Source organism: Saccopteryx leptura, chromosome 7 (genome assembly GCF_036850995.1).
Source record: "Saccopteryx leptura isolate mSacLep1 chromosome 7, mSacLep1_pri_phased_curated, whole genome shotgun sequence".
Lineage (NCBI taxonomy): Eukaryota > Metazoa > Chordata > Mammalia > Chiroptera > Emballonuridae > Saccopteryx > Saccopteryx leptura.
In genome coordinates this window covers 12,882,670-12,895,975 of record NC_089509.1, presented here as the reverse complement: position 1 = coordinate 12,895,975, position 13,306 = coordinate 12,882,670, and the positions used below count along the sequence as shown (strand labels likewise).

Here is a 13,306-nt window from a genome sequence, read left to right as displayed (position 1 = left end):
ACAGTATGGTTCAGATAAATTAATTTTCAAAGAAAAAAATTGAGTTTTTGTCCTGATTTACAACTTTATTTTCATGGTTGTGGGTCAAATAAGTTTGCAAATATGATGTATATGTTTGCTCGCTTATAGTTTACATTGGGTGTGGGGGTCAGGCTGTAAGCAGGCAAGGTCCTTATAACCTAAGTCTTCGTTTTAAGACTAACCCTTTCCCACCATTTTAATACTAAGACTTCTCAACACTAAGCTTTTCCCCATACCCTTGATTGTTGCATGACATGGGGTGGTGCACTCTTATGAGGAATCCCATTTATGCTTCAGATAAGTGGCTTTGTATCAGAGACTTTCTTATTTGTATATTGGATTAAAGGCTTTAATTTCTATACTGTAAAATAAGGGAGACCAGGGGCTCTCTCTCTCCGTGTTCCTGAAATTAGCATTGCTCAGGAGAGGCAGGCAAGATGGCAGAGTGCTAAAGGAGAAGCCAATTTGTGCAGAGTTTTTGTAGAGAGAAGGAGATGGGGAACAGAAGTGAATAAGGCTAGTGAACTAGAAACCTTTGATTCTAGGAAACTCAGATAAGTCAGTGGCTTTGGGAGCCTTACATGGAAAAGGAAGTTTTTTCCCACTGTGTGTATTTTCTTGCCCGCCAGGTGTGAGCTAGGATTAAAGGTAATGGCCCACCAGTTCTTGGCTCCATTGTTTCATTACCGTCTGTCTGAATCAAATGCAAACTTGCACAGGCCAGGCGGCTATGATGATGACCGTGGCTACTGGCCATACAATGGGTAAGAGTTTTCAGGAACTAAATGTAAGATCTTATGAATATAGAGTGCTTTGGTTCTTGGCCTTGACAGTTGAGGTGGATGCAGAGGGGAGTGGTAACGTGAAATGTTTTACTAGCTGTTTTGTATGGAAGAAGGTACATATTAAAAGTTGCATTTACTTGAAAGACCTTAATCTAGGATATACTACTGTTTTCCCTTTTGCTAGACAAATATGGGAAAGGGTTTGGTCAGAAACAACACTAATATACAGAAACAGAAACCAAAAATACATTCTTGGAGCTGCAAATGAGAGGCTTGATAGTGATTGCATATTTCAAATGTTTTTATATATATAAAAAAAGACTGAATTGAATATGTATTCAGGATACTTGACTCAACATTCATTGAGCTGAAAAGGAAGGTAGTTTAAACAACTGAATAAACATGCATAATACTTTGTTTTAAGAATATTTCAAGTATACTTACCTTAATCTTCCTGTGTTAATGTACTTCACTCCTTGATCTGATTCACTCTTATGTCATTACCTAAAATTAAACAAAATATGAGGTGACAGTTTTGAAATAGAATTCCAGAAAGTAATTTATGAAATGCAATAATGGTAAGGTGACCAATCGTCCTCTGTTAGCGAGGACAGTCCTTCTTTTGTATGTTCTGTCCTCTTTTGTAAAGTGTCCTCCTACATGTCCTCCTTTTTGATATTGAAAAACTAATCTGTAAATGTCCATATTTGATCGATGCGGAGTTGATCCATTGCTTGTGATGTGATGTATTTGTGTCTAAATGAGCACTTTTTTTCTTACAATTATTATTAAAAATTAATAGGCATGTAAGCATAATTACAATATAAAATATTATAAATGTTTTTATTATGCATTTATCATGTTATACTGTACTATTGTTGCAACAAATAAAATGTTTCTTTTATTTATGATACTTTTTTCTTCAATTTATTTTTCTCCTTCTTTTCATTGTAAAAAAGTTGATCACCTTAATAATGAAAATGTCAAAACTGGAGATTCCTCTAGAGATTATAAATCAAACAGTTATGTAGGATAAATATAAGATTCAGAAAACCATATCTTAAAGACCAGAAAAATTAAGAAGAATTAATAATGACAGATTTTAGTCTTTTTTTTTTCTGTAGTTGGAAATGGGGATGTAGTCAGACAGACTCCCGCATGCGCCCGGCCGAGATCCACCTGGCATGCCCACCAGGGGGTGATGCTCTGCCCATCTGGGGCGTCGCTCTGTTGCAACAAGATCCATTCTAGCGCCTGAGGCAGAGGCCATAGAATCATCCCCAGCGCCCGGGCCAACTTTGCTCCAATGGAGCCTTGCCTGTGGAAAGGGAAGAGAGAGACAAAGAGGAAGGAGAGGAGGAGTGGTGCAGAAGCAGATGGGTGCTTCTCCTGGGTGCCCTGGCCAGGAATTGAACTTGGGACTCCTGCACGCCAGGCCGATGCTCTACCACTGAGCCAAATGGCCAAGGCCTATTTTTTTTTTAATAAATTTTTATTAATGTTAATGAGGTGACATTAATAAATCAGGGTACATATATTCAAAGAAAACATGTCCAGGTTCTCTTGTCATTCAATTATTTTGCAAAACCATCGCCCAGAGTCAGATTGTCCTCCATCACCCTCTATCTAGTTTTCTTTGTGCCCCTACCCCTTCCCCTTCCCCTCTCCCTCCGTCCCTTCCGCGTCCTCCCTCCCCCCACCCCTGGTAACCACCATGCTCTTGTCCATGTCTCTTAGTCTTGTTTTTAGGTCCCACCAATGTATAGAATCATGTAGTTCTTGGTTTTTTCTGTTTTACTTATTTCATTACCTATAATGTTATCAAGATCCCACCATTTTGTTGTAAATGATCCAATGTCATCATTTCTTATGGCTGAGTAGTATTCCATAGTGTATATGTGCCACTTCTTCTTTATCCAGTCTTCTATTGAAGGGCTTTTTGGTTGTATAGGATCATATCATCTGCAAAAAGTGATACCTTTACTTCTTCTTTTCCAATATGGATGCCTTTTATTTCTTTCTCTTGTCTGATTGCACTGGCCAGAACTTCTAGCACCACATTAATAAAGAGTGGAGAGAGTGGACAACCCTGTCTTGTTCCTGATTTAAGGGGAAAAGTCCTTAGTTTTATGCCATTTAATATGATGTTGGCTGATGGTTTATCATATATGGCCTTTATCATGTTGAGATATTTTCCTTCTATACCCATTTCGTTGAGTGTCTTAAACATAAAGATGTGTTGTATTTTATCAAATGCCTTTTCTGCATCTATTGATAAGATCATGTGGTTTTTCTTTGTTTTGTTGATATGGTGTATTACGTTAACCGTTTTACGTATGTTGAACCATCCTTGAGATTCTGGGATGAATCCCACTTGATCATGATGTATTATTTTTTTAATATGTTGTTGTAAATTCGATTTGCCAGTATTTTGTTTAGTATTTTAGCATCTGTATTCATTAGAGATATTGGTCTGTAGTTTTCTTTTTTTTGTGCCGTCCTTGCCAGGTTTCAGTATGAGGGTTATGTTGGCCTCATAAAATGTGTTTGGAAGTATTGCTTCTTCAATTTTTTGGAAGACTTTGAGTAAAATAGGAACCAAGTCTTCTTTGAATGTTTGATAGAATTAACTAGTATAGCCGTCTGGGCCTGGACTTTTATTTTTGGGGAGGTTTTTAATAGTTTTTTTCTATTTCCTTCCTGCTAATTGGTCTGTTTAGGCTTTCTGTTTCTTCATGACTCAGTCTAGGAAGGTTGTATTGTTCTAGGAATTTATCCATTTCTTCTAGGTTGTTGAATTTGGTGGCATATAGTTTTTCATAGTATTCTACAATAATTCTTTGTATATCTATGATGTCTGTGGTGATTTCTCCCCTTTCATTTTGGATTTTATTTATATGAATCTTTTATTTTTTCCTTGGTGAGTCTCGCCAAGGGTTTGTCAATTTTGTTGATCTTTTCAAAGAACCAGCTGCTTGTTTTATTAATTTTTTTCTATAGTTTTTCTTTCTGTTGTCTATTTCATTTATTTCTGCTCTGATTTTTATTATCTCCTTTCTTTGGCTGGTTTTGGGTTGTCTTTGTTCTTCTTTTTCTAGTTCCTTAAGGTGTGAAGTTAAGTGGATCACTTGGGATCTTTCTTGTTTGTTCATATATGCCTGAAGTGATATGAACTTTCCTCTTATTACTGCTTTTGCTGCATTCCAGAGGTTCTGATATGTCATATTGTCATTTTCATTTGTCTATATATATCTTTTGATCTCTGCGCTTATTTCTTCTTTGACTCATTCATTTTGTAAAAGTATGTTGTTTAGTTTCCACATTTTTGTGAGATTTTTTTCCTCTTTTTTGCAGTTGAATTCTAGTTTCAAGGCTTTATGATCAGAAAATATGCTTGGTACAACTTCGATTTTTCTGAATTTGCTGATGTTGTTTTTGTGGCCTAACATATGGTCAATTCTTGAGAATGTTCCATGTACACTAGAGAAAAATGTATACTCTGTCACTTTGGGATGAAGTGTCCTGTAGATGTCTATCATATCCAGGTGCTCTAGTGTTTCGTTTAAGGCCAGTATATCTTTATTGATTCTCTTTTTGGATGACCGATCTAGAGCCATCAGCGGTTTATTGAGATCTCCAAGTATGATTGTATTTTTGTTAATAAGTAGCTGTCTTATATATTTTGGTGCTCCTTGGTTTGGTGAATATATATTAAGGATTGTTATGCCTTCTTGATTCAGTGTCCCCTCAATCATTATGAAATGACCATTTTTGTCTCTGAGTAGTCATTTTGTCTTGTAGTCAGCATTATTAGATATGAGTATTGCTACACCTGCTTTTTTTTGGATGTTATTTGCTTGGAGTATTGTTTTCCAGCCTTTCATTTTGAATTTGTTTTTATCCTTGTTCCTTAGATGTGTTTCTTGTAGGCAGCATATAGTTGGATTTTCTTTTTTAATCCATTCTGCTATTCTGTGTCTTTTTATTGGTAAGTTTAATCCATTTACATTTAGTGTAATTATTGACTCTTGTCTGTTCCTTATTGCCATTTTATAAATTGCTCTCTGTTAGTTTTGTATTTTATTCGATTCTTCTCTTTTGTTTTTCTATCATTTGTTTTTGTTTGTTTGTATTCCATACTTCTTTCTTCTTTTGCTACCTTTTTAAAGTCATGCGCTTCTGTGGTGGTTTTTTCAAGTGTGGTTACCATTAAATATTGAAAAGGATACCTACCATATTCATTGTAGTACCCTGTCTTATGAGTGTTTCTGCGCTTCATCGTCCTTTGCTACTGTTAATCTCCATCATCTCCCCACCCCCTTTTTTTTTTGTTTTCACAGTTTAAATTTGGTTTTATTGTGTTCTTGGTGGAGCTGTTACTTGTGGTTTTGTTTTGTTTTGTTCTTTGGATCTGGTTGGAAAACCCCCTTTAGTATTTTCTGGAGTGGGGGCTTTCTGATGATAAATTTCCTCATCTTTTCTGTATTTGTGAATGTTTTTATTTCTCCTTTGTACTTGAGGGATAGCTTTGATTGGTATAGTATTCTTGGCTGAAAGTTCCTCTCTTTCAGGGCTTTAAATATTGGGGTCCACTCTCATCTAGCTTGTAGAGTTTCTGCTGAGAAATCTGATGATAATCTAATAGGCCTTCCTTTATATGTTGTATTCTTCTTTTCCCTGGCTGCCTTGAGAATTTTTTCTTTGTTTTTGGTTTGTTTCAACTTCATTATGATGTGCCTTGGAGTAGATTTGTTGTGGTTAAGAAAACTCAGTGTTCTGTTTGCTTCTTGAATTTGAGGCTTTAGTTCTTTCCACAGGCTGGGGAAGTTCTTGTCTATTATTTGTTTGAGTATATTCTCCATTCCATTTTCTCTCTCTTCTCCCTCTGATATACCTATTATTCTTATGTTATTCTTTTTGATGGAGTCAGACAATTCCTGTAGGTCTTTCTAGTTTTTTTTGATTTTTGAGTCTCTTTCTTCTTCTCTCTGTTGTGCCTCAAGTTGCTTGTCTTCTATTTCACTATCCTACCTTCTATCTGGCCTGTTCTGTTGGCTAAGGTTGTTACCTCGTTTTTTAGCTCATGAATTCAGTTTTTCATTTCCGTTTGATTTGTTTTTATAGTTTCAATTTTTTTGGCGATATATTCTTTGTGTTCGTTGAGTTGTTTTCTTTTCTTTTTTTTTTTTTTTGTATTTTTCCGAAGCTAGAAACAGGGAGAGACAGTCAGACAGACTCTCGCATGCGCCTGACCGGGATCCACCCGGCATGCCCACCAGGGGGCGACGCTCTGGCCACCAGGGGGCAATGCTCTGCCCCTCCGGGGTGTCGCTCTGCCGCAACCAGATCCACTCTAGCACCTGGGGCAGAGGCCAAGGAGCCATCCCCAGCGCCCGGGCCATCTTTGCTCCAATGAAGCCTCGACTGCAGGAGGGGAAGAGAGAGACAGAGAAGAAGGAGAGGGGTAGGAGTGGAGAAACAGATTGGCACTTCTCCTGTGTGCCCTGGCCGGGAATCGAACCCGGGACTTCTGCACGCCAGGCTGACGCTCTACCACTGAGCCAACCGGCCAGGGCCCGTTGAGTTGTTTTCTGAGCTCCCTAAATTGCCTTTCTGTGTTTTCTTGTATATCTCTGAGTATTTTTAGGATTTCCATTTTAAATTCTCTGTCATTTAGGTCCAAGGTTTCCAACATATTAAATTTTTTCTCCATAGATTTTTCCACATGTATCTTTGTTACTTCTCTATCTTTTGTATCCATGATATTCAATTTCCTTTTTCTTAATGGCATCTGAGGGTGATCTTGTTGATAGCACATAGGCACACTCCCTCCTCGGCTTGAATGAACATCTGTGCTGCAGTTAGCTTCCTCCACACCCTCAGCTCCCTCCCGACTCTCAGTTCCAAGTGAAAGCAGCCCTTTCACCTTCAGTGTGTGTGGAACTCCCAGATGCTCCAAGGATAGATTTTTCTGTCTCTAGTTGATGAATATGTTGAAATTTTGGGGAGATCTGCCGTACGCGCTGCTCATGGCCCCATTTCCGTGACGTCACTCGCCAAGGCCTATTTTAGTCTTTCATGCATTTTGAGTTTATGCTTGTATGTAGTGTAAAAAGGTGGTGTTGGTTCATTTTTTTTACATGTATCTGTCCAATTTTCCCAATACCATTTATTGAATAAATGATATTTACCCTATTGTATGGTTTTGACTCGTTTGTCAAATATTAATTGACTATAAAGGTGTAGGTTTATTTCTGAACTCTCTATTCCATTCCATTGATCTTTGTGTCTGCTTTTATGCCAGTACCATGCTGTTCCGATTACTATGGTCTTGTAGTGTAGTTTTTATCTGGCAGTGTGATTTTTATTCTTTCTCAAGATTGCTGTTGCTATTCAGGGGCTTTTGTGCTTACATATAAATTTTTAGAATATCTGTTCTGTTTTCTTGAAATACATGATTGATATCTTAAAAGGATGGCATTCAATTTGTAGATTACTTTGGATAGTATGGGCATTTAATGATGTAATTTTTCCTATCTATGAACACAGTTATATACTCCCACTTATTTGCAACTTCTTTACTTTCTTTTTTCACTGTCTTACAATTTTCCAAGTATAAGTCTTTTACTTTCTTGGTTAAGTTTATTGTTTGATATTTTATTCTTTTTGAAGCAATTGGGAATGGGATTCTTTTCTTAGTTCCTCTTTATGATAGATCATTTTTCGTGTATAAAAGTGCAACTTATTTCTGAATATTTATTTTGTATTCTGCTAATTTACTGAATTTATCAGTTTTACTCATTTTTAGTGGAATCTTTAGTGTTCTCTTTATACAGTATCATATAATCTACAAATAATGACTGTTTTAAGTCTTCCTTTTCAATTTGGATGTCTTCTATTTTCTTGTCTAATTGCTATAGCTAGGACTTCTAGTACTCTGTTAAATAAAAGTGGTAAAAATGGACATCCCTGTCTTGATCCTGAACTTAAGAGAAATGCTTGTAGTTTTTGCCCATTGAGTTTGTATAATGTTGGCTGTGGATTTGTCAAACATGGTCTTTATTACATTGAAGAATATTCTATTTCCACTTTGCTGAGAATTTTTTATCATAAATGGAAAATAGGTTTATCAAATGTGTTTTCTGCATTTATAGAAATGATAATGTGGTTTTAATCTTTCATTTCATTTATGTGCTGTATCATGTTTATTGATTTGTAGATATTGTACCAACCTTGCATCCCCAGAATAAATATCACTTGATCATGATGTGTGATCTTTTTAATGTATTGCTGGATCAGGTTTCCTAATATTTTGTTAAGGATTTCAGCATATATGTTCATCAGAGATATTGGCTTATAACTTTCAGACACCAAACCATAAACATTCTGGAAGAAAATTGGCAGTCAAATCTTTATCCCTCATAGCAATATTTTTTATGATGCATCTCTTGAGGCAAGGGAAGCAAAAGAAAAAAAAAACAATGGGAATACAACAAACAAAAACTTTTTCACATTAAAGGAAACCATCAACGAAATGAATAAATAACACAATAAATGAGAATACATTTTTTGATGCATATGATAAAGGCTCAATATCCAAAAGTTATTAAGAATTTATAAAACTCAATACCATGAAAACAAACAATACCATTAAAAAGTGAACAAAGGACCTTAATAAATACTCCTTCAAAGAGTACATACAGCTGACCTATAGACACACGAAAAGATGCTCAATATCATTAATCATCAGAAAAATGCAGATTAAAACCACAATGAAATATTACCTCACACTTGTCAGAAAAGCTGTCAACAATCAATCATAAACAAGTATTGGCTAGAATGTGGAGAAAAGGGAACCTTTATGCACTGTTACTGAGAATGCAGATTGATGCAGCAGCATTGAAAGCAGCACGTGGAGTTACCTCAAAAAATTTAAATTGTCACTGCCTTATGACTCAGTGATTCCACTTCTGGGAATATATCCAAGCAAATTCAAAATAATATATGCACTCCTATACTTATTGCAGCATTATTTACAATAGCCAAAATTTGGAAGCAACCCAAGTATCCATCAATAGCTATGTGGATAAAAACGCTGTGGCACAGTTACACAATGGAATACTCTGCAGCCATAATAAAGAAGGAAATCTTAGATTTTGCTACTCTGTGACTGGACCTGGAGAGCATTATGCTAAGTGAAATAAGCCAGTAATAGGGAAAAAAAGTACTTATATGTGGAATCTAATGAACAAAATGAACTAACAAGCAAAATAGAGACAGACTGAAAGATAAGAGAGCAGGCTGGCAACTCTCAGCAGTGGAGGGTTTTGTAAGGGGATTGAACAAAAAAGGACAAAAAAGACAAAGAGAAAAAACTCATAGACACAGCCAATAATGTCGTGATTTCCAGGGGTGGGGAGGAGGTGGAAGAAGTTATGGGGAATAAATTTGATGAACAGAGACTAGAGTTGGTTGGGAGAGGTGTGAACATTCAACACAGTGTTTAGATTTCTTGTAGAATTGTGCACCTGGAACCTATGTAATTTTGTTAACCAGTGTCATCCCAGTAAATTCACTTAAGGACCTAAAATAAAGTATAAGTTTCCTTAGAATGAGTAGTTATGGTTTACTGGCAGCCCTTTCTACAAGTTTAACTATTTCATTAATCAGTAACAGCTTACCTAGGGAACAGGAGCCACTTCTTATTGTTCCTTCTTTCTCATCTCAGAATGGACAGCTGATTGCCCAGAATTTAATTAATTTTTTGTTGTTCTTGTTGTTAAAACACAAAGCTGAGTGGCCTCTCACTAACCCTGTTTTCATTGCACAATAGACCACATGCTAGGCAGGCTTCCGTTTCATTGAAGAGGATGAATGTGAGCCAAGGATGGAAATCTGCTCAGGTTATTTAAGGCTAACAATGATCATTCTAATGTGTCTGTTTTTTATACAGTTTTTATACAGTTATTATATTATGTAGTCAATGTGTTTGTCTATTGTTAATATCTTTGTTGTTGCAGATACAGATGTGGTGTATAAAAGCGAGAATGGACATGTCATTAAACTGAATATAGAAACAAATACTACCACATTATTATTGGAAAACACAACTTTTGTAAGTAATGACTAATTACTTTATTGATTTCAGTGTTGTTTATACTGTTTTCTTGATATATATATATATATTTCTTTTCTTCAGCTCTATCACTTGCAAAACATTTTAGGTGAAGACGTAGGGCTGAAATATGATTAGAATCAGTATTATTTTTTTTTTAAGTTTTTTAAAATTTTATTTATTCATATTTTTTTTTTAGAGAGGAGAGAGACAGAGAGGGAGAGAGAGACAGAGAGAGAGAAGGGGGGAGGAGCTGGAAGCATCAACTCCCATATGTGCCTTGACCAGGCAAACCCAGGGTTTTGAACCGGCGACCTCAGCATTTCCAGGTCGACACTTTATCCACTGCGCCACCACAGGTCAGGCGGAATCAGTATTATTTATTGACAGAATATACCCATGTGATCATCTGCTTTATTCTCTTCCCATTTTTAGCAAATAAGTAAATATTTCCAGGAATAATAATTCCTTACATAAATATTTCTTCCAATATTTGTATGTAAGATTACTCACACAAATGCCAATTTTTTTATTGTTCAGTCCAACAAGTTCTCATTAGCTTTCTCTCTCCCTCTACTTTACTTTCTAAATTCTAATTCTGTTGTGGTTTTCTGGATCAAGCAAAAGGCAGCCTTTCTAAAACAAAACTTCTGTAGTTGATGTGTTTTACTTTTATAATTTAGTATTCTATCAATATACTTTTTCTACTGGAGAGTCATTGTTTAGCCTAACAGAGTTCAAATAAATGAACTTGTATATTTTACACTTAGAAAGAAATATAAACTTTGCTTTCTATTAAATTCTGTCATCTTAAGGTTAGATTTAGCTATGATTACCTATAGAATAAGTGATAATATATTAACTGTTTCAAATGTTTGAAATTTGTAGTGCTAAATCAAATAGCACTATAAAGTTATTTGCTCACTCTTTTATATAACTAAAGGTGTAAAATATTGCCTATTAGATAAGTTCATGAGTTAGACAAAATATCATACAGGAACTCAGAAGACATCTAAACAAATTGAAACAATAAGCAAATCATCAGCTACTTTTTAAAAATACTTTTCTGACTTATACATTTGAAACCAACATGTAGCCCTCATGAGTATTATAGGATGGCCAGGTTGTCAAGATGGACTGGACCATTCTGTTGTTTAGTTTTTACATATTAAGAGAAATTGAATGGTCATTGCAAATCATGGAGTGATTATATGTGTGCGTATCTATTAGGCTAAGTTAAACCAACCAGCCTATATACTTTAGCAATTAAGTTATTGCTTATTGTTAATTAGGTTATTAAGAATAATGATGTTTTTTCTTAGACTAATAAGGTAATTCATAGATATTAGGGTAACACCTATTGTGGATGCAACTCTTATAGTGCTTGTGGAATGCTGAGTATTTATGTAAGGCATTTGCTTATTTTTTAAGAATATAATTTTCCTCATAGGAGATCATACTAACTTTCCTGAAAAAGTTTAATAAATGGCACAGCGTAGTAGCTACTATTCTTAAGTGGGTAGTCCTCAGGGCACTATAGAAGCAGCAGAGGAATCATTGAGATTGCTGAAATCAGTGGAAAAGAAGCCCTCAGTAGGAGATAGGGAGGAGGCAGGAAGCGGGAATTGGTAATGATGAGAGAGTATAGTAATTACTTGCTGATTAAAGTCAATGTGAATTGATTTCTGATAAAATTAGTTTGGAGAAAATAGATTAAATGGATTTTCATTTTGTACCCTTTATTATAAAGTATCACTTTTGAGGGTAGTAAAAGGCTGCCCATGGCCAAATATTTAAATTAGGTTATATTCATTCAGTACTTCACTGAATATTTGGTTATGTGTCTGTTTAATGATCATTTCCTTTTACACAGGTTAATGAAGTCCTCCCTCTGGTCACAAATTATGTATTGCTTTTATTATTTATTCCTTGCTTTCTTAACCTCTACAATACACCAAAAATTAAACAGAAACAACATTTTGGTTATTATTTTATTATCCCAGTTTTATTATTGGTACTTCACAGCATCTCCACCTTAGTGTACTTTCCTTCACATGCTGAAGAATGTCATTTTATATTTGTGCCTGTGTGTTTACTCTTCCTAAATCCTTTTAAGATCTTTTTCTGTTTTCCTCTATGCAGGCAATGACTTTTAATTACCACAAAGTCATATTTAACAAAGTCATATTTAGCAAATAGTCTTACTCACTGATCTTCTAAGATTAATAAGTTGCTTAAAGACTTATCTCATAACTCCGATAATTAAGCAATTTATAAGTTGTAATAATGTCAGAATTCAGTGGAAGGGTAGGCAGATAAGTGAGGAATATATTTGCAACCAGTTAACCCAAAATGGCAAACAAATATACAAATGACCATGGTTCCTGATGATTTCACAGGAACTCATTTAATTATTTTCCCCCAACTGCAAGATATTAAATACAGTTGTGTTTTTTAATTTTTATTTTTTATACTTAATTTTTTAAAAAAAAATTATTTATTTATTTTAGAGAGAGGAGAGAGAGAGATAAGCAAGAGGGGGAGGGATGGAGAAGCAAATGGATGCTTTTTCTGTGTGCCCTGACTGGGAATCGAACCTAGGATATCCACACACCGGGCTGACGCTCTACCACTGAGCCAAAAGCACACGTAGAAGCCCCCATTGCCGGGTCCATAGTTCTTGCCGCCGTACTGTTGAAATTAGGGGGTTACGGGATACTCCGAATTACAACCTTCCTCAACCCACTTACAAGCAACATAGCATACCCATTCATAATACTCTCACTCTGGGGCATAATTATAACAAGCTCGATCTGCTTACGCCAAACAGACTTAAAGTCTCTAATCGCTTACTCATCAGTAAGTCACATAGCCCTGGTTATTGTGGCAATTCTTATTCAATCCCCATGAAGCTACATAGGAGCTACTGCTCTAATAATTGCCCACGGGCTAACTTCCTCTATACTATTTTGCCTGGCCAACTCTAATTATGAACGAATCCACAGTCGAACCATAATCCTAGCCCGCGGTCTACAAACCATTCTACCCCTTATAGCCTCTTGATGACTTCTAGCAAGCCTCACCAATCTAGCCCTTCCCCCCACTATTAATTTAATTGGAGAACTGTTTGTGGTTATAGCAACATTCTCCTGATCAAACTTATCCATTATCCTTATAGGACTAAATATTATTATCACCGCTCTTTATTCCTTGTATATACTAATTATAACTCAACGAGGTAAACATACTCACCATATTAACAATATCAAGCCCAACTACACACGAGAAAATACACTAATAGCAATACACCTAGTACTGACCAGGGCTAAATACAGTTGAGTTTTTAAAGCTTATGTTAGGCCCACATCTGGATTTATGTTCTGTT

The 13,306-nt window shown here is 35.7% G+C and overlaps 1 protein-coding gene across 4 annotated transcripts in view; it reads left to right on the top strand.

The window, feature by feature from the left end:
- The window catches only part of DPP10 (dipeptidyl peptidase like 10), a 680,612-nt gene that overhangs the window by 334,806 nt on the left and 332,500 nt on the right, over positions 1-13,306 (top strand). For all 4 annotated transcript variants that reach the window (XM_066345442.1, XM_066345444.1, XM_066345441.1 and 1 more), the window contains exon 4: positions 9,827-9,921. In XM_066345442.1, the coding sequence (XP_066201539.1) occupies positions 9,827-9,921 (95 nt within the window). The remainder of the gene's footprint in view (positions 1-9,826; positions 9,922-13,306) is intronic.